Source organism: Fundulus heteroclitus, chromosome 1, assembly GCF_011125445.2.
Source record: "Fundulus heteroclitus isolate FHET01 chromosome 1, MU-UCD_Fhet_4.1, whole genome shotgun sequence".
Lineage (NCBI taxonomy): Eukaryota > Metazoa > Chordata > Actinopteri > Cyprinodontiformes > Fundulidae > Fundulus > Fundulus heteroclitus.
The window spans coordinates 26,918,556-26,940,465 of NC_046361.1; the positions used below are offsets into that span (position 1 = coordinate 26,918,556).

Genomic DNA, 21,910 nt, shown 5'->3' on the forward strand with positions numbered 1-21,910 from the left:
CGTAACTCTGCACTCTAATTGGTGCACTCCTTACCTTAATGCTGCGTAGTATGAGGTGTCATTATGTCTTTGTTCACTTACGTATCAGTTAAGGGGGGGAAGGAGTCAGGGGATCTTCCTAATGCTTAAACCGGACAACAGCAGAGACTTCACCATGATGACTGACATCAGCAGAAGGAACCTTGAGGTTGGCTTGACACAGACAGGTTGGTTTGTTGTTTTTTTTGTTTGTTTTTTTTAATTTATGGTTTTTAGGCATATTTTTGGAAACTGAAGTTTGTCGCTTATTGCTACTCTGGTCCTATATAGATTGGTACATCTCAAAAAAATTGAACAGGGTGTAAAAAAAAACTCTGAAAGTGAAACTCGTATATTATATAGAATCATTACTCAGAGAGTGATATATTCCAAGACTTTTTTTTTCTTGTAATTTTGATGACCATAGTTTACAGATGATGAAAACCCAAAATTTTGTCTCAGAAAATTAGAATATTGTGAAAAGAGTGATTATTGGAAACTCATGGTGTCCCACCCTAAAGGTTTCCTGAGCCTTTAAACGGTCTCTCACTCTGGCTCACAATCATAGGGAAAACTGCTGACTTGACAGATGTCCAGAAGAAAGTCATCGACACTTTTCACCAGGAGGCTAAGCCACAAAAGTTATTTGCTGAAGAAGCTGGTTGTTCAGAGTTCTGTATCAAAGTATGTTAACAGAAAGTTGAGTGGAAGGAAGAAGTGTGGTAGGAAAGGGTAGAGCTGGACAATATAGATAAAAAAGGTTTAGCGGTCCAAAGTCCTATTTTCAGATCAAGGTGAATTCTGTGAAGTTTCCACAGTCAGCGATGATTTGGGGTGTCATGTCATCTGCTGGTGTTGGTCCACTGCTTTTATGAAGTCCACAGTCAATGCAGCCATCTACCAAGACATTCTGGAGCACTTCATGCTTCCCTCTGCTGACAAGCTGCGTGGAGATGCTGATTTTATTTTCCAGCAGGACTTGGCTCCTGCTCACACTGCCAAAGGTACCAAAAACTGCTTCAACGACCCTGGTGTTCCTGTTCTTGGTCGGCCAACAAACTCCCCTAACCTGAACCCTGCAGAAAATCTCTGGGCTGTTGTCCAGAGGAAGATGAGAGACACCAGACCCACCAAGGCAGATGAGATGAAGGCAGCTATCAAAGCAACCTGGGCTTCCATGACGCCTCAGCAGCGCCACAGGCTGATGGACTCTATGCCACGGCGCACTGATGCACTAATTCATGCAGGAAGAAGCCCAACCAAGTACTGAGTGCATAGAAGTGGACAGATTTTTCAGAAGCAGGACATTTGTGTCTAAAACATCCTGTTTTGATTGGTCTAATGTGATATATTCTGAGACTGAATTTTGGATTTTCTTTACCTGGAAGCCATGATCATCAATATTACGAGAAACTAAAGCTTGACATATTTTACTCTATGTGTAATGAATCTTTATAAAATATCCATTTCCCTTTCTGAATTGACTGGCAAAATGTTTTTGCTTTTATGCAGTATTCTATTTTTTTTTTATGCAGGTTTCTGGCATAAGTCATAATTTTGGCTGAATATGTAACCTGTATTCTTGTGCAAATTGTTAAGTAAAGTTAAGTAAAAGTGGATGGTTTCCAGGTTACAAGTGGATCACACATTAAATCATAATCCATAATGTTTTTAACAGGATTCAGACCAGGGACTTTTCAAGACCTTTCTGTTAGCCCACTTTCTTGATTCTAAAAAGCAGTTTTGACGCAGGTTTGGGATGACGGTCAGCTTTGACCACCCAGACCTTTGTACCTCAGTCTCTTTCTCACTGGACTAGAAAACATCTGGCTTCTTAATGTGGGCAGCTGAAAATCACAGTCTTGCTTGAAGGTGTAAATTCTGGAGCAATCGCTTCCTTCCTGGTTGGCCACCCTCTCAATCTGCATAAACACTAAACAGGCTTTGCTGTGGACAGTGATTCTGGTATTGATGCACCATTCAGTTTAGGATAGACTTGAACCTTGGTGGTTCTTGTTTTAAAAAAAAAATTTTTTTCAACATCATCACCGATATTCTTTCGATTAAGGGAGACCGTTTGGGTCAGACGAGGGAACTTTGATACCGTTCTTCATTCCAACCGAACAAAGACACTAGACAAACCTTAGCAGTGCTTTTTGAAGATTCACAGATCTCGTCTTTAGCAGTGACTCTTTCCTGGACCAAATTATTAACGTGACAATTGCTGTCATACACTATGTGTACTCTCTTCCTTTTCTGTCCTGTAGATCAGGGATCACCAACCTTTTTGAAACCGAGAGCTTCTTCGTCGGTACTGCGTCAAACGAAGCGCTAACTTTATTGACCTTTGGACTACAGGAGTCCAAGCTCACCTTAACTATACGCTATATAAATATGTTTTTAATGCTTTTGTCATTTTTAAATCTATATAAATACAAGTATGATTAAAAAGGAAGAGCAACTGAATAAGATAGCATTTTAAATGCAGCTCACTGGAGGCTTGTGCTATTTTTTTGAACAGGCCTGCGAGCGCCGTGTTGGTGACCCCTGCAGTTGATGATGCTGCTGGTCATCACCAGAAGACACTAACAGAACCATTGCCGCCATTAACTCTACTTTTTCTTCTACATAGACCAAACTCTCTGACAAGAGCTTCTGTGTCCAGTTTAGTTTAGTGTTTTTTTTTTGTCCGCTCGGTCCTCTCAATCCCTCGTGAACAGATGGCTGCCCGGCTCTGCTGAAGGATGTTAAAGTGGTTCCTTTCCACTGTCCACATGATGCTGCAACACCAATAAGATAGGCTTTATTGATCTAACATTGGAGAAATTCACCCGATACAATCATCCTTAGATAACTGTTTACCAACTTGCATAATATGATCAACTGCCTTTGATTGTGTGGTGTTATAATTGGATGTGAATTTGACTATTAACTGTTATGAGCTGAAATAATCTATCCTAAATTTGGGGCTAGTTTAATTCTGCGTAGCTACACATGAATCGAGCCAATTTAAGTGTCCTGAGTGGACATGTCTGATAATTTACAATGCCATGTAAATCTGATTATTTGAACTAAACTGATAAATAAAAGAGTTAAGACGGGAGCTCTGGTATCGCTCTGACCTAAACCCTTTCAAAAAAATGTTGAACTGTCCTTAAAATTCAGATCTGCTTCAGGAAACCAGCCGATTTAAATCAGCCCTACCATTTCTGACCTCAAGAGTGGTCGAATATGAAACCAGAATTATACTCAGAGCTTGTTGATGGCTACAAAAAGGGTGATCTTTACCTACAAATTACATCTTAGTTGCAGTATATGCACATATTTGAGTCTGCGGGTGTACTTTGGACTCTAAAAAAATATAATTTCAAGCATTAAATGCTCCAAATTAGAATGGGAATCATACCGTGATGTGTATGTACAACTCTGACAAATGTATGTCATCTCATTGGCTGTATTGAGCAAACATTTTACTGTTTTCTGTATTATTATTATTATTATTATTATACAGCTAAAAAAAACTCCTTTTTCCCACAGGATGCTGCTCCACATTGTAACTGTGGCCGTCTATCTTCTCCTGACCTCATCAAGAGCTCAGAGAACCGCCCGGTCCTGTGTTTTTTCACAGCTCCAACCATCCGGGCTGAGGGTCAACTGCAGCTCTTTGAGCCTGATGGAGCTTCCTCGTCTGCCTCCAGAAACCACAGAACTGTATGTGCAGCACAACCAGCTCACCTCGGTGGCTGCGGGCCACTTTGACCGGCTGGTTGAGCTAAATAAGGTGTCCCTGTCTCCAAACCCGTTCCGCTGTGACTGCAGCATCCAGTACCTGAGGGACTGGCTGCTGAAGAACAGGGCCGTCGTCTCCGAGGAGCCTCTATGTTCCGGCCCAGGCTCTGTAGCTCAGAAATCCATCCTTTCCCTGTGCGACTCCTACTTCTCCTACTGCACCTTTCCACGCCTGCGTCACATGACCGCCTCGGGCTGCGTTTACGTCTCTTACAACGCCGCTGCCGCAGTGATGCTCGGCTGCATCGTCCTCCTGCTTTTGTGGAGTTTGAAGCTCGCCAGGAGATCTACTTTCACCCTGGACGTGGAAGAGAGGCATTCGGGATTCGAGGCGGACTCCCTGCGCTCTCTGAAGCCCAAAAACCGGAGGAGGCTGCACGCGGACCAGGTGGGGTTCAGTGCCGACTCTGACTCTCTCGTTTTGCCAGAGGACTTGGAAAGGCCCCTCATGAACATGGAGTTACTCAATGGAGTGCTGGAAACGTTACATAAGAAGCACAACATAAAGATAAAGGCCACTTAGTGGACTGTTAAAAACAAGTAATTAGTGGGAAGTGAGGATGTGAGCAGTAACAAAGACGCTAAATGGATTTTTAGGATTATAAACTGTAGCTATCGGTTTACCAAAAAGTCCACCTATATGTGTTTATTTGAATTTATTTTTACATTTTACAATCTAGCCTGACTGATGTAACTGAAGAACCAAGCAAACTGAAAACGTCTTTAACGCCAAGCTACATAAAATTCCTTTTTAAATTGGTAATTGTGAATTGAACTTTTGAACTCAGTCTGCAGGTAAACGGGGTGAATGTTGACAGAGTGTATGAGAATAAATCTCTTGGTGTGATTATTAGAGATAAACTCAACTGGAAACCTCACGTTGTTCAACATAAACTGTCAAAAATCATTCGGTATTAAGCAACGCTGAGCATGTTCTAGATCACAAAGTTCTCCGCATTCTGTACTGTTCCTTAGTTTATACCCTACTTAGGTTATTGTGCTGAAATTTAGGGTAAAAATTAGAAAACGATATGGCTAAGAAGCAAATGACAAAAAAGAGAAGTTAGAATAATTGGGAAGGCTGAATGTCTGGATCATACAAACCCCTTATTTATTAAATCAAGTTTAAACAAATTCACTGCCATTGTTCTTCTAGCAACAACTTAAAGCCAATAACAGCAACCTGCCACATCACATTTAAAGAATGCCCAAGTAACAGGAAGGGGTGTCGATTTGCAACCCAAAAAACAATCAGAACCACCAGGAAGACTTTCTGTATTTCATGTGGAACATGCAATGTGGAACATGCAAAATTATTATTGTTGCATCACTTAATTTAAATATGAGCCATGATATGTTATTCAGAATGTATGCATGTATATATGTAAGTATATGCATACATGGTAAGAATCTGGAAATATGAGGTGTAATGGATTAATGGGAATTGTGTCAGACTATCAATATACTTATGTAAGCAGAAGCGAGCTGAGATATTATATAACTACATGGAAAAATGGTGTGACAATATAGGTTTCTACTTCTTCTCACCCCTTATATATATATATATATATATATATATATATATATATATATATATATATATATATATATATATATATATATATATATATATATAATGTCATTGACTTCACTTGACCTGTGCAGGGTGTACCCCGCCTCTCGGCACCCGCTCCTGGCAGATAATGATAAAGGATGGTTAATTAATACTGATAATGGATCATTATCAGTATTAAATAATGATCCATTATCATTAACGGGTGGGTGACAATGATCCATAGATAATGCAGGGATGGATTGTCTTCATTTGTATTTGTAAGGCTATTACATTTTCAATAAACCTCCACTAAATTTGAAAAATTACTTTTGAAAGTTTTTTTAAAATAATTTACTACAAACTATAAATGACAATTTGCCCTCTCGATTCAATGCTAATTTTCTCCGTGTAAATATATTGTATTTTAGGAGTAATTGCAACTGTTGTTCACTTTAAAATGTAGAGCAGTTTATTATGCCTCAATAAGAAGTGTTAATTTTCATAGCTGACCATGAAAAACCATGGAAATGAGAAGTTTTAATGTGTTTAATCTACATTTGATTGCAAACTGCGGGAGAACTACTTCAGTTGTAATTATCGATATCGATCAATACGATTTCTATTTTATCTATATGCTTTTTTTTCTATCTATCTATGCCAGCCCTACTCTTTACTATTCAGGTGACCTCTGAAGGCAACTGGTTGCAGATTTTATTTAGGGGTATCAGAGTAAGGGGGTGGGGGTGGGGTGAAGTTTGTTGCACCTTTTCTTTGCCAAATGTTTTGAAAACCCTGTATGCCTTCTTCACTTCCACATCACAGTTATGCAATACTTTGTGTCGGTCTGCCATGAAATCCCAGTAAACTGCGCTGACGTTTGTGGTGATAATGAGACAAAGACATAAAAACGCTTAAGAAGTATAAATGCTTTAGTAAGGTGCATGTGCTGCAGAGTGTCATCCTCTGCCTGCTATACGCGGCTGGTCGTCTTCATAGGAGGGACTGGTTTAGTTTAGGGCATAAGCGCCAGCTTTAAAATAAACCGGTAAAAAGCCAATAGGCGAATATACTAATCAGGTTCTGTTGGTGTGTGCTGAAATAGTGAAACAATTATTTAAAGAAAAAAACGACGGCTGTTGCTTGCTTTCTGAAATACACGTCTAAACATTTGCGTGTGCGCGAGCTAAAGCTGGATTTAAACCAAAGTCCTTGTAGGACACTGCTTGAAAAAAATAAAATCTCTTCTTCTTAGTGGTTAATGTTTATTACATAACATAGCATGAGATTACTAAAGGCTTCAGAAAGAAAAAATAAAAAATAAATGAAATATCGCTCCTGCTGACAGCCGCATACAGCTGTAGAGTTTAGCTTGGCTGGAAAGATTTCTATCTAAAACTTCTCCAGCACCTAATAGACGTTCAGGTCTTTTAAGGGTCAGGTCCAAAAGGGCGTTTCTGCTTGAGCATTCACGTGTCAGAGAATGGAATGAGACTTTTGCTCTTAGAATAGGAACAATTCGTCTCTATCGTCCTATTTCAAGCGCAGTGGATCTAATTATGTTATTTTAGAGGTGAAAATACTTATTCCATTGGCAGATAATCTTATTTTCCTGCTCAAATCAAGTACAAATTCACTCATTTCAAGAATATTTTACTTACTTTTAGTTCCCTTTTTGGAGTGCATCGTCAATACCCGTTGATCCATGACGCGGATCAACAGGTATAGTTATCATGTTGTTATCCAATATGATAATCAATCAAACAAATATGTTTATTTGCTATTTCTTTTTAAGCATTTGCTTATGGCCGGTGTCTCACCAGAAACAATGTTGTTATGGTTACATTATGGCAATAAAGATTCTTGAGAAGGTGTAAGAGAGAGAAAAAAAAAAGACACATTAAGTCCATTGTGTAATTCTTTATATTTTTTTTTCCAAGGTAAGGTACGTACAACGAAAAAAAACGAGCCGGTAAAGGCTTTACGTGTGACTGCATCTACGTGTCGTTAGCTTTTGTTTCTGGAATGGAAATCTGAGCGCATAAGACAGAAGTTTCGACAGTAAAACAAACACCACGGCGGGCGAAGAGCAACAAAAAGTTAGCAAAAAGTCAAAGATCTGTGCAAATCTCGGTTATGGCTCTCACAGCAAGACGGGACGCGGGCGGACGATACCGTTTAGGGATGATATTGCACGTGGAACAGTTGGTAGTACAGTAAAACTATTTCTCTGGCGTTCATGCATAGATTCTTACGGGTTAACTGAGCAAACAAAGGTTTTTTTAAAAAAAAAAGGGGAGTAACGAGGGTCCGATTTAATTGGGACTATGCTCTCCTAAAACACTGGCAGACACTTGAAATAAATATGAGGAGCGTTTGACGAGTTGTACTCTAGCACATCATCTAAAAAAAAAAAAAAAGAGAGAACCGGGGTCAAATAAGGCAGCTATAAGACGTTTCCTTACGAGCAACACGTTGTTAAAGACGATAACGAAACCAAAATGGCGGTCAACGGTTAAATAATTCACGTTTTCTTAAATCTGTCTCCATGAGGCGCGTTAGAAGATGACCTAAACTATGTTAATGCCCTGTCTCAAAGTCCACAGTGATGCTCTCTCCCAACGCTTTCCTGCATTAGGTGGTGCGTTCCCGCTTTAACGCCTCTAGCCGTCTCTACTGAGGCACAAACTTCTCCTGCTGGAAGATGAGGTCCACGGCCTCCGCCACGTCCTTCACGATGTGGCCCGGCTCCACCAGCGCGGGGTCGAACCTGAAGTCCCGGTGACCGTGGAACACCGTCTCTTTGATGCAGCGGCTGGCGTCGGACGGCACCTCTGCGTTGGGGTTGTAGACCCCCGTGCAAACCAGGATGGACTTACAGGAGGTGGCGGACGGCAGCGCCAGCTCACTCTCCCACATGCTGTCGATCTCCTCCTCCCCGCCGGGCATGGCGGCGCTGGACCCGGTGGCGGCCGCCACCTTCGCGACAGCTTTGGGGTTCTTCCTGGCGGCCCTCTCCTCCAGGAAGCGGTTGTACATATTGGCCCCATATATATCAGTCATGAGGTTATCGCTGGGGATGGAAAAGGAGAAGGGAAAGGAAATTAATAAAAACGCCGGAATAGTTTTGCCCTCTTCTGATCTGTTTAACTCCCATGGTTAAGAAAAAGAGAGAACAGATGCAGATTCCCAGTGCCTTACAGATGTAATCATACCCCTTCCTTTTTTGACATTTCGTCTTGTTACAGCCCCAAACCTGTGTGTATTTTAGTGGGAGTTTATGCGATAGACCAACACAAAGTAGCACAGAATAATGACATGGAAGGAGAATGATTTACCGACGGATACAATCTGAATGCTGTGGGTTTGTCAGCTGCCCTGACTGTGCACTGCAAAAACGGATCTAAAAATAAGTAAAATGTTCTTAAAATGTGTGTTTTGGTCCTAGATTTCAGCAGGTAAATAATATTATCTGCCAATGGAATGAGTATTGTGACCCCTATAATTAGATAATTAGACATCCTGCACTTGAAATAAGATAATGGAGATGAGCTGTTCCTATTTTAAGTGCAAAAGTCTTATTCCATTGGCAGATCATCTTATTTACCTGCTCAAATCATGCACGGATACACTAATTTTAAGAAAATATTAATTATTTTTAGTTACGTTTTTGCAGTGTGAAGTATGACTCCGTCATCTTTACAAAGCAAGAAACTGGAATACTTTATGCCAAAGAACGTCTGTGCAGAACAACTTTCCAGACTTGCCACAGATTTGTAATTTGGCTTAGATGTAGACTTTGACTGGGCCGTTCTAACACATGGTGATATTTTGATGTGAACAACTCCATCGCAGGCGCGGCTGCATGTTCAGGGTGGCTGTCCTGCCGGAGGATGAATCTCTCCTCTGCCCCAGCCTCCAGTCTTTTACAGCCCCCTGTCTGTGTTAGAGAAAGAACAATCCACAGTGTGTTGCTGGACTGTGTTTACTGCACATTTGGAGGGGTGTGTTCTGGGTAATGTGCAGAGTTAGGCTTCCACAACAGTTCTGAACAAAAAAAAGGTTCTGTTTTGCTCTCATTTGACAAGACCACCTTCGTCCATTCATTGGCTGCGTCTCCTAAAGGCACATTCACACCCTACGTTTGGCCTACACGTCTGTATTTCTGTCCGTACGTTCTATCCGTTGACTCCTTCATACCTCCGTCCGTTGAGGTCCACAATAACCAATATGTCCTCTAGGTGGCAGTGCTGGGTGCCAATAATTCGTCATTGATCAAACATGGCGACGGTCCAAGACGTGATTTTGTTGTATTTGCTCCGTAAGTAAACTTTTTGTTTGTCCCTGTGCCCTGGACACGACACATCATATGTGTGGGTATCTGCGGACAAGCTCCGCAAGTCGTTCCTCAAATCCCGCCATTGTTTAAAGCCCAGAATTACAACCTTCTTTGTGATTTTTTTTTAATTTTGTACTAAAAACTCATTAGCGCCCCCACCGTTTCCGGTAGTATTGCTCCGTATTGATCCGTTTCGTCCGTAATCGTAAGCTCCCAATTTTCGTGTCAAAATACGGACGAGAACGTATGAAACACTCCACACGTATCCGTCTTTTACGTGAGGTATGAATGGGCCTTTAGTCGCTTGTGGCAAACTGGGCTAATTATGGCTTTAAATTTGCCGCTCCATGAAGAGCGCCCTGCTAATAGTAAGAACTTTTTTTGCGGACAGATTCTTCCCACCTGAGCAGTGGATCACTGCAGCCCCCGCAGAGTAACAATGAACCTCGATTGCTTCTCTGATGACAGTCAAGGTGTTCACGCCTAGGTAGATCTGCCGCGGTTCCACGCTTTATTTTTGGATGATGGCTGGAACGGCACTCCACTATATGTTCAGAGCGCGCCGTATTATTTCCTGACCTAACCTGCCTTTTAACTCAGCCACAACTGCCTCCCTGACCTGTCTGCCGTGTTCCTCGGTCTTTGCGATGCTGTTTGTTCCCTAATTTTCTAACAAACCCCCAAACGTCAGCCACAGAACAGATCCTTACAGAATCATCTGTATGGATCTGAATCCATACAGGTGATTAAACTACACCCCGGTGAACTCTATTTAACAACTAGCCTCCCTAAAGCCGCTCGGTACAACCTTGGTACCATAATTAAAGAGTATTAAGAGTAAAATGGGCACTAAAATAAAGAAATAAATTAAAAAAGCCATGTACTTGGTTTACAGTTATGCATTGCTTTGTGCTGGTCTGTTCTATAACACCCCAATATAGGGCTGAACGATTTTGCAAAATAATCTAATTGCGATTTTTTTTCTTAATATTGCGATTTAATGCGTTTTTTTTTTTACAGTTTAATTTATCACGTCTTTTCAAACATATACAAACAACAAATCAATCTGTTTCCTCGCCGTACGGATTAGTTGCTAAAAGACCCACAGCATCTAAACTCGGAGCAGAATTGATTGCGTACTTCCTACGATATGTTTCAACCAAAATGCAATTTTGACTTTTCTCTGCATTAATCACAAGCAACAAAAAATGTTATCTAAAAAAAATATGTTTGTAAAGAAGGACTATTTAAAACAAGAACTTTTAATGTTTCTATTAATCAGAATATTATTCAAGAGAATAGCTTTTAATTGATTTGGACATTAATCCTTGTTGGACATAAAGTGTAACCAGTCTATGTATTAAACTGATTGACCTGTACTTAATGCTATGTATGATTATATAAACTCTAAAACAAGTAATAAAATTAGATTATCTCACTGCTGCAACTGTCTTCCCTTCCATGTGGAGCAAACCCATTTTAAACATTTTACCAACACCTAATGGACGTGTCTAATTCACTAATTGTTACATAGCCAAAAACTGCAGACCTCTGCGATTTGGAAATTGCATTTTTTTAAATCGCGATTATATTGAAAATGCGATTAATTGTTCAGCCCTACCCCAATAACTTATACTGATGTCATAACAGGACAAATTAAGGCATTATGGGCCTAAACATTGAACTGAATCGTTGCCTGTGGTTAAGCTGACACAGTTTGTGTTTCTCCACTGATTTTGTCAGTAAGTAATTATATATTATCTCAGTCAGTAGACCATCTGTCTTTCTTCCTTTCGATTATTTCGGTGGGATCTGTTGTTAAGAGTAGCCTGCAGGGAAACAGAGGCTCACCCTATAGCGTAAAGGGAAGTGATGGGAAGTTCCCATTGCCTCTGCATGGCCTGGCTTCTGATAAGGGACTCTGCAAAATGGTAGGTCAGCTCGCTGGGTTTTCCCATGAGCGCCTCGTACTTCAGGTCTACGCCCGTTATCTTTTTGTAGATGTTCTCCAGGCACACAAGAAACGTCCCGTGGCCAAACCTGCAAAAAAGAAAAAAGGGTTATAACCGATTTGTTCACCGCCAACATCCAGAAACACCCTGGAACGTCCGACATTTTGACGAGACCACCTTGGGGAGTTCGCCTCGGCCATCCACATCAGGTCCATGTTGCAGGCCAACAGGGGGAGGTGAGGTACGGCGTGGGTTTGGTGCGGAGTGTTGAGGTTACCGTGGGTCAATAAAACGTCGATTATCAGCTGCAGGTTAGTCTCCCATCGGACGGGCTCCCCGAACAAAACCACAGCTGCACGGAGGGGGAAAAAACCAATCAGGTGCCACGTCTGAGACGGCGATAATATAACGCGGAAAAGGAAATGCAACAAGTGTGCTCATACCTTCAATTTTAGGAAGGTTGACCAAAGGACTAGACTGAAACAAAAAAAAAAAAACAATCTTAATGCATTCTGATAAAAAAAAAAAAAAAAAAAAGCTTTTAAAGCAAAACATTAAACTCCCACCAATATCTCACCGGCAGTTTGGGTCGTCTGTTGTGATCCACCATGTCCAGCAACGGGTACGACTCCCTCACCATGTCAATGCTGATCACATTCTTGAAACCCACGCTAAACACAGAATTTACCAAAGAATTTGTTTCATTATTTTACGTTTGCTTGCTTTGTAAAGGAATATTTTTTAAAAAATCAATGAATCCAAAAAAGGGCAAAATGATTTAATACTTGTCAGCAATTTCCAGGACCGGCCCCTGTCCCGACACCAGGACGCATTTGTCGTGGAACTTCTTGAACATCCTCAAGGGACTGTGGGACATGATGACTTGGTCATGCGTGATCTGAACGCAGAGCGAGTGATGTAAGCAGAAAAGTCAGGGTCGCACCGGGCAAATCAAAAGAACAGAGCGTGTTTTGTAACTCACTGGCACCCCCAGGATGTGAGAGAGCTGGTCTGCTTTTGTTTGCCGGAGGCAGTTCCCGGCATTGGTGACAAAAACTACTGGCACCACGAACCGTCCCTGAGAGTCGACCAACTTCTCGAAAGCCACTTTGGCCGCGGGGATCAGCATCCTTCCCCGGACGAGCACGCCATCGATGTCGAAGAGCAGCCCAAATCTGGGCTGCGGCTGCAGAGGAGAGAGAGAGAGAGAGAGAAGCGATTGCTTAACGTCAGCTGCGTGAAAGAAATGCAAACAGGGTCCAGAAGCTGTACAAAAGTTGGTTTCAGAAGGAAAAAAAAAAAAAGTGAAAGTAAATGGAAATCTGTGGCTCATTAATCACAATGTACTACCCTTTCTACTCAATTGTTGCGATATCTATAAACAAAACATCTAAATCCTACTTCAAACTATTCAAATTTGTTTTTTCAAATTTTCCAACTTTCTGAAAGCCTTGTTCAACACCCTTCTTTTTAAAACCGACAGTGGTTCTGACAGTGGTTGACTGATGGGGGTGGGGGTGGGGGGGCACTGAAAACTGATTAACCAACGTCTTACAGATATTATTGTTGGGTGACACTGAAATGCAATTTGCAAATTTCTGCAATATAGGCAGAAATGAGAAAATGACTTTAAATAGTCTGCTGTCGAAGCGGGTACAAAATGTTCTTCCTGGGGGTTAAAATTTGCTCATAGTCAGGACAAAATATCCCATGGCAGACAAAACCATAGCCTGAATTTTGAAATTTGAGCGAGTAAAATGAACGTATAAGGTTCCAAACTGTTTGAAGGCCAGGGGCCTACATCTTTTAAAATCAGACCCTGGGTATTAGTAATATCCTACTTTTTTTTGGTGCTAATCACTTAGTCATTCAGAGATATTTAGTCAATAAAGAAACGCCAGACTAAGAGTTTCAAAATTATATTATTTATATAACTATTATTTCTTGCGACAGCCTTTTAAAGTTTAAAGAATTTTAATATCTTTAAAGATGCATTTGAACCTGTGAAGTGAGGAGACTTACTGCTGATAAACATAACTGCAAACTTGGGAGTTTTGAGCATAGACATTATATATGTAGACGCCTCATTACGTGCTGGAGCGGTGCCGCCATATTGGATGGGTCTCTCATTCTGTATGCTGGCATAGCATCTAATGAGAATAAACACAGAGGGAGCAACTTTGTCCATATTTTCTTCAGTTTACGGTTACAATAATCGGGGATAACTACTAAAAGTAGATCACAGGGTGCAGATCACCATTTTGGGCTGAAATTGCTTCTGAAGAGTTTTTACTTGATGGGGACAATGCAGAAACCCAACAGATGGACCACAATTCTATGTTTATTAAGTTGTTATTGCTGTATTTCACAAGTTCAGGCTGAATCCCGTGGCCAAATTAAGCATCCTGGACTTACAGAGTACCAACACATGCAAGAAGCTGTGCATAACTGTTGTTTTTTAAGGGTCTTAAGCTCCAGCCTTTTTTGCAAGCAGGGTAGTGTAAGACACTGAAATGACCTGGAAAATTTAAAGAACACTTTTCCAGGCCTTTAAAGAAAAACTGTGCATGCATGTGTGCATGCATAGCATGCAAACATATGAAGAAATTACTGTTGGTGTGTAGCAAAGGCTCAAGTTTGTACATGTGAGAGAGAAAGAGTGAAATAAATTTAAATGAACAATCCAACTTGTTTCTTTATTAAAATACAAAATGTATTACATTAAAATATAAAATGTATTGCATTTATGAATTTGTAATAGCACATCCTAGCAAAGCATTTCAGCATGAAAGCACTTACTTATTTACATTTTTAATATGTCATACACCATCTGTCTGTTAAATAGCATAAAACAAAGTATTTCAGTATGAAATCACATGTTTACACATTAAGATGCCATATGTCTGTCTGTTAAAGAGCATACATTTATGAAATATGTTGTGTAAACAACATATTTCAGCATTAAAACATGTTTTTTTTTCTCCACGTGTGACAGCATCCTGTATAATAACCACATCTCTGCTGTTAGCAATAAACCAAACTGTGTGAAAATCGGGTAAAAATTCAATGAGTTATGATTTATTTTATATGGGCTTCCTCAGTACAAATAAATGAACTGGGGGCACGTGAGAGACCCATCCAAAATGGCGGCCGTGCTGAAACTTCAGCTCCAGCGGCAGTACTTGGGGCGTCTACCTACATAATGTCTATGGTTTTGGGGTCTGTGTCTTCCAGCTCTTGGGTGCCCCCTGCTGGCCTTGCCTGAGTGGCTATCAGCAGCACCTTAGATTGCTTATATCGTGGGCCGGCTCTGACGATTCACCGCACCGCAAGTCATATTAAAGCTTTTCCAAACACGTCTACAACACACCGGGGTGTCTTTTCCTTTAACCCCAGACGGTATTTATTAAAAGAAACCAAAAACTTCGTGGACAAACGACGCGACCCCCCACTCAACAAAAAAAAAAAAAGACAGAAGCTCCAACAGCTGCCTCTGCCCTGATGTCAACACAAAGTTCTGCGAAACATTTTACGCCGACGCCTATCCGCTAGTTTGTCACAAATCTCTGGAACCGCTACACAAAAAAAAAAAAAAAAGAAGACCCGGCCTTGGTTCAAAGGCGCCTTTGTTCTTCCGAGCCGAGGAGCAGCAACAGCTCGCACCGTACCTTGTTCACGGACTGAGTTCCGCAAAGCCCGCACCGAGACCCGACAATCCCAGCCCTGCGCTTGGCTTGACGGTTAGTCACGGTGTGCAGGCCCCGGAAAAACGGCAGGAGTCCCCTCATTTTCTCTGCTTTCCCCCCGGGGGTGCTTCAAAAGCAGGGGGGGGAAAAAATGCGTGTTTTTAAGGTATATCTAAATGAAAAAACACCCCCCAAATGGAGCTGGAGCCGGCTCACACCGGCCGGGCTGGCTGCTCGGCTTGTTTTTTTGCTGTAAAATGTGACTGGAGCAGAGCCGGTGACGCAGAATGGGGAGGAGGAGGGTCTCTGTGCGCTGCATCTGCACCGCAACCCCCGCTGCCATTTTAGACACCCGAGGTGGAGCTTAGCAGCTCTAACAAAAATCGGACAAACAGCGGATCTCATTCATCGCAACTATTTGACATCGTCCCCTTGTTTCCGGGGATAATTAAAAAGGTGGGTGGTGTATCTGCTCCGCGGGGGCGCGCAATGGACTATGAAGAACATCACGTTCCAGATTCTACCTTTAAAAGCAATTTCGGATGCTAGTCCTAAATCTGATGCTGCAGCAAAAAAAAAAAAAATAAAAATTAAAAAAAAATCCCCAAATTAAATGTAATTGGACATATAGTTGTTCCCACAATTATCAAACTTGACATGTTGCAAGCATTGCGTTCAATACTTTTTTTTTTTCAAATAAACAAATTTCCTTATTTTCCTCCCCAGTCATTCTTGATTCAAACAGTGTTTGATTTATTTTTTTAAAAAGGCTTGTATGTGAATCCACAGCAATGCACTGGCTTTCCTTAAATAAACTGAATTTGCCTACATTTCCTTACAACTAGGCTCAAATCAAATTAGCAGTTGTTTAAACGGTTGGATTTGATTACACATTTCATTACAACTGAATTAGAATTTGTTTTTGTGAACTGATTGGAAATGGCATTTGCCTTAAGGTGGTGCTGCGTAGACCAAATTATGAGGCAAAACTTTTTTTTTTTTCCTGTGTGCCAACAGCGTTGCATTGAAATCAGACAAACACGCTCCTCCCCGTGCTCCTCCAGCTTTATTGATAGTTTAAAATTACATTTCTATTTTCTAGGACTTCAGTTGCACTTTCCTTCCGACTTAAAAACTGAGTACAAGCAAATGGTATTTATACAGTAGTCTAAGTGATATTGTACAAAAATAACATTTCGATTTCTGTGAAAACATTTGTCATTCCCAAATAACTCCTAATTCTGCTGTTCTGACGACTGTTCTCAATGTTAAATTTTTGCCAAGGTAAAAAAAAGGAAAAAAAAAAACAAAAGAAAAAAAAAAAAAAAGGAAACCAGAACATTTCCAGAGCAAATTTTTTTTTTTTTTTTAAAACAGAAAATCTACCTTGGGCTACCAAAGTGATATTTAAATTGTAAACAGATTTCTATAAAAGAGCATGTTTCTTTTTAATACCTCCAAAAAAAAAATTTTTTTTCATCTCTTAGTAATATAGCGTTTGTTACCGCCCACTTGTAGCTGCTTGTAGGGCTGAAATGCATCATGTTATGAACTGTTTCCATGTCAAACTCTCTTGGCCAACTCAGATTCCACTAAAACGAACCAAAATAACCACACATGGATGTTTGGTTTCCATTTACTCCCGTCTTCAATCTCGTTTTACCGAGATGCACGTCCACGAGCTCAGAGGTCCTATAGATTCCCATATGTTCAGTCCCGTTTATTCCTCACTGATCACCAGTGGCCTGGAAAGGGGGAGGTTCTTTAACAAAGCATTATACATAACACCGCTACCAAACTAAAACATTTTTTTTTGTATTGAATGCAGAAAGATATTTTTTTTTTATCACCCCTTTCTTTGTATTACATATCGAGAGGCTCACAGGCCTGGGACTAGCCTCTGTCAGCCAACCTTTGGCCAGTGAAGAGGATTCAGAGAAAATAATACAACCAACCATCAATCTGAAAAAAAGGAGGGGCAACAGAGGGTGCTGATTATGCGGTTGCTTCGATGGTGCACTCTTTTGCCAGGTGGCCCGCCTTTCCACAGTTGTAGCAGTTGGTCTCGCTGGCTTTACTGCAGTGCACAGCGACGTGACCAATCTCACCACATCTGAAGAAGACCAAAATAAAAGAAGCGTGAGATCGTCGTTTATATATATGGATAGAAAGAGCTCTGGCAATTTCAGGAAACCCCTCCGCTCACCTGTAACATTTCACCTTATCACAAAGCTTTTGGATGTGACCAAACCCGCCGCAGGAGTAGCACTTTTGCTCGTTGGCGTGGTCGCAGTCACGAGCCATGTGGCCGGCCTTCCCGCAGGTGTAGCACAGCTGCTCCCTCTCCTTCCTGGGCTCCTTGCAGTCCCGGGAGATGTGACCGCTCCTGTGGCAGTTGTAGCACGCTGGACACGGAGGACGCAGTTAAAAAAAAAAAGGGTTATCGCTTTATAACCTGCAAAAAAGAAACAGCTGATACAGAACGTGAAAGAACTACATTACACACCATCCTCAGTTTGGTCACAGTCCCTGGCCATGTGTCCCTGGTCTCCACACCGATAACAGAACAGCTCTGTAATGTCAAAAGGTGATATGGAAATAAGGGGGTATGCTCCTTTTATTTTGGTAAATCAAAAAAATTTTGGTGGACTCTTGCAAGAACAATACTCAGTTTTTAATACTTATAAAGATAAAAAAAAAGTAGGTTCCTATGAATTAGTTGTTTTAATAAAAATCTAGTTAAAATATGAAATCCAGAAAAAATAAACCCCAAAAGAAGTTGAGATGATACCAATATCTCAAGCAAGGATAGATTACCTAAAACTTTAAATTATGCACAAATGTTTTGTGACAATTATCTTACTTTAAGTACAATTTAATAAAAAAAGGGTACCCTTTCCTCGTCCCCGGCCCCTGCCACGTCCACGCGCGCCACTGGCATTGGGACAATGCTTGACCCAATGACCAGAGCGGCCACATCCAAAGCACTCGCTGTTGCTGCTCATCTCCATAACCTAAAAAAGAGAAACAAATGGCAACAGCAGGGGTAAACAAAACTCACCTCACACCATGACTGTGGTTGATCTGGGTTTGTATTGTGGCTAAAGCTTGATCCGTCAACGTGGCTGGACTGACTTCATCTGTCATCACACATACTTCTGTACAATTAATTGACTCTTTTTTTTTTTGCCTCGCAGAGTGCCTGTAGTAAATTAGGTCTACGTGAAACAGCATCGAACAGGTTTGTCCATAGATTGCACGTCTCAGAACCATGTTGGGGAAGCCACAGCAGCCGGACCAACAAAATGACTACCATGTGGGGCTCTACTCTACGATGAGGGAAGAGACATTCATCGGATGCTGCGTCTAGGATAAACAAACCATCAGACTAAAAAAAACTACTGAGCTAACTTACAGAAACTTCCTCAGTGGGATCATGACGTGATTAGGTCAAACCTCTGCTTGCTGAAGACATCGAAGTCAAGAAGAATGACAGTTAATGAAGCACTTTACGTGAATACTACGTAACGTGGCTCCTAAAAATAGGACACACTTTAAAGTAGCAAAACCCGTTTTAAACTGTTTTTTTCCCAATGGAAATTAGACATATACGAGGGATATGGTCAGACACGCTGAAACGAACCCTAAATAATCCGCGACCGTGCAAATCTGCTGACTACCGAGGGAATAACTGCGAGAGCACGCCGCGAGCAGCGCGTTATGATTGAACGTGCTTAAAAAAGCCACGCGCCTAACCGACACAAACGTCCCCCGAATCGCTTCAAAACCCACCCGAACGAACAAGTTACGCACCACGTGTAGTCGGACGTGGGGTGTAAAATGCAGGACGTCTGCGCGCAGGTAAGCCTGCTAGCCAAATGCCAAAGGTTGAAACTCCGCTAGCGTTGGCCTAGTCACGTTGATTTTTTCCTTCTGCGTACTCGCGAGACAGCAGCGCTGGCTAGGCTAGCTGCTAGCAAACATTAGCCCAACACCTCACGACCAAGAAGCGCGCTTCGGTCGACGATCGATCCACACTCCCCGGCAAGAACCCGACGAACCCTCACCAAATGCGATAAATACCCGCAATACGCGCGTTTTGGTGGGCGTTCGGGGGAATATGCCTTAAAAACAAAATTTCCCGCCAGGGCGCACACACCAAAGTCGTTGTGACGAGCTAGCGTTAGCAGGCCGGGCTAGCAGCCCGTGGCTTGAGTTTTTGTATGGGCAGAGATAATTAAGAGCAGTGCCTGTCCACGAGAGGAATCAAACCGAACGGCAAAGTTCACGCCCGTTGTTATTTTCAACGCGCAAATAAGCGTAAAAATTAACACGCATAAAGCGGGCCACGAGGACATGAATTTAACGCCGTTTTATTGCTTACCTTGATGGCTACCTAGCTGTGTCAGTGTTTACGCCTCCTTCTTTGCGCTACATGCGGTGCCAACAGGAGTTCCTGAATTGTCATTCGCATTATCCAGTAAAAACCCGAACAGTCATTGGCCGCCGACTCGGCAAGCAACCAATAATATGCGAGGATGTCTGGACACCGCCTCTGGATTTTGGCCAATCGTGGACATGGAACGGTCCCATTTTGCCTTTAGTAGATTTTTGCCTTCATATTTAAGACCTAAAAAAGATAGCTCTCAACACGTTGATCTGACGGATCACCTCAATTAAAAAGAGTAAGTTTTTGATGCACTTTAATTTTCACAGACTTTTTTAAACAGCAGTGCTCCTGAGGTTTTTTTTTTCTCTCCATTTTGTTGTATCATTTCATAAAAACGAAACAAAAAAGGAGAAAACATGTTATTTATTGGCTTAGCATGTTTGTTTGAAGCGGTTTATGCATTGCATCCTTACTTGGAAGACATTTTAAAGTTTGAAGCTCGAAAAATAAACATAAATTTTCCTGGAGTTTAAAGAATCTGAGCAGAAAAGTGAGCGTTTTCTCATCAACCAAGACCTCAAAAGCCAATATTTAACCACCTTGAGTGATACTCGAATGATAAAAGAAAACTGTTTATTTACACCTTTGACTATTTGCATCTCATTAAACCGTTACAAACACAGTACTATAAAATCTAATTTAGTTGCCACATCGAAAAATAAAACAATTTTAGATTGCATTGCTAATAGGCTACTAGTAATCCAGGTCACAACAATTTAGCACTGGAACACAGTTAATATATATATTTTTTATTTCATTCCGAAATCTAAATTTCAATTTCAGAGATGAAGGAGTTTTCCTCTTTAAGTCCTGATGATACACAATTATTTTCACTTCCAGTGCCAGAAACAAGTGGACACGCCCTCATCAGCTACACAGATTTCATTTAAATTTATTAATGCATGTAAAGGATTATTTGTTATTGTTGAATAACACATCAAACAGTTTGAATTAGTTTTAAAAGCAGGACCCGAGCACACAAGTTTTTATTTATTGCTTATTTTCTGTAAACCATGTGTGGTCAAAAGTATTCACATTATCACTTATATTTGTGTCCATATCCTTTAGGGACTTAAAGAAGAGCATTGGCATTTTTGTAGTTATCAACAAGGATAATTCTGGCTGGATATTCACCCACACATTTTATCAGACAAGGCAGATTTATTTAATCTAATTGGTTCCTTAGAATGCGCCCGTCTTTTATGCATAATTCACAATTTTCAACTGTTGAGGTTGGGGCGATTCCAGAAGCTGGGTTTTCCATTCAAAAAAGTAGTTTTCACATGAGTGTCTAGGTTTAAACCTTATGGTCCAAACTGTCACTCCATGATGAAAGAAAGTACTCTTTGTAATGATGTTCAGAGCAACCCAGGAACCAAAAAAGCTTGACTCTACTATGAACTTGGAGCTGCAGGAATATCAGTGTCACTGTCTGCAGGGTAACATGTTTTAACTCTGTATGTAAGAAGGAGAGGGGACCAATCAAGAAAGAACTACTAATCCAAAATCTATTCAATTCAATTTATTTATATAGCATCAATTCACAACACATTTCATATGAAGGCACTTTACAAAGTCATTTCTATCAAGTCATACAGACAGATTGGTTAAACATTTTGTATCTAAGGAAATCCAGCAGATTGCATCGAGTCCTTGACTTGCAGCATTCACTCCTCCTGGAAGAGCGAGCATCAACAGTGGACGTTTGCTTGCATTGTGTTGTTGCTATCGCTTTTGCCGAGCATGCACGTAGCAACAGTGGAGAGGAAAACTCCCCTTTAACAGGAAGAAACCTCCAGCAGATCCAGGCGCAGTGTGAACGGTCATCTGCCTCGACCAATTGGGGGTCGAGACGGAGCAGAGACACAAAGGGAACACAGAAGCACTGATTCAGGAGTGCTTTCTATGTTAGAGAAATGTAAAAAGGTTAATGGCAGTACTGGCTCCATTGGCGGCTTTATTTGGGAAAAAAACACAACCAAGAAGATATGTTCTGAACCAGTTAATTAGATCAGCTAATAGCTACATTTAGCAATTTTTGGGTTTTACTGAGGGGAGGAGAGAAAGATTGAGGTATTTGGCCCCAATGACAATAAGTGTGTTTGTGGGAGTAAAGATAAGATA

At 41.2% G+C, this 21,910-nt stretch overlaps 3 protein-coding genes across 7 annotated transcripts; 1 reads left to right on the forward strand and 2 right to left on the reverse strand.

Moving 5' to 3' along the window:
• Window positions 1-5,092, forward strand: gp9 (glycoprotein IX (platelet)). Its single transcript, XM_021320917.2, has 2 exons — window positions 1-206; window positions 3,556-5,092. Exon 2 carries the CDS (start codon window positions 3,557-3,559, stop codon window positions 4,328-4,330), a length of 774 nt encoding a protein of 257 aa, XP_021176592.2. The 5' UTR covers window positions 1-206; window position 3,556; the 3' UTR covers window positions 4,331-5,092.
• Window positions 5,093-7,921: 2,829 nt separating this feature from the next.
• Window positions 7,922-15,824, reverse strand: LOC105932307 (haloacid dehalogenase-like hydrolase domain-containing 5). The gene is made up of 8 exons (XM_021320910.2): window positions 15,319-15,824; window positions 12,633-12,836; window positions 12,436-12,548; window positions 12,228-12,321; window positions 12,094-12,127; window positions 11,828-12,002; window positions 11,550-11,738; window positions 7,922-8,432 (listed from the first exon to the last, which is right to left on the reverse strand). The coding sequence occupies exons 1-8, from the start codon at window positions 15,436-15,438 to the stop codon at window positions 8,033-8,035; spliced, it is 1,329 nt and encodes a 442-aa protein (XP_021176585.2). The 5' UTR covers window positions 15,439-15,824; the 3' UTR covers window positions 7,922-8,032.
• A 559-nt stretch (window positions 15,825-16,383) lies between these two features.
• cnbpa (CCHC-type zinc finger, nucleic acid binding protein a) lies at window positions 16,384-19,860 on the reverse strand. 5 transcript variants are annotated; one of them, XM_021320914.2, is made up of 6 exons: window positions 19,721-19,859; window positions 18,230-18,350; window positions 17,843-17,908; window positions 17,543-17,741; window positions 17,292-17,449; window positions 16,384-17,081 (listed from the first exon to the last, which is right to left on the reverse strand). In XM_021320914.2, exons 2-5 carry the CDS (start codon window positions 18,345-18,347, stop codon window positions 17,332-17,334), a joined length of 501 nt encoding a protein of 166 aa, XP_021176589.1. In that variant the 5' UTR covers window positions 18,348-18,350; window positions 19,721-19,859; the 3' UTR covers window positions 16,384-17,081; window positions 17,292-17,331. The 5 variants fall into 5 exon arrangements, with proteins under 5 accessions (XP_021176589.1, XP_035995269.1, XP_021176591.1 ...); XM_036139376.1 differs by adding an exon at window positions 18,752-18,801 and having other exon boundaries at window positions 16,384-17,449; window positions 19,721-19,741; XM_021320916.2 differs by having other exon boundaries at window positions 16,384-17,449; window positions 18,236-18,350; window positions 19,721-19,860.
• Window positions 19,861-21,910: the final 2,050 nt, after the last annotated feature.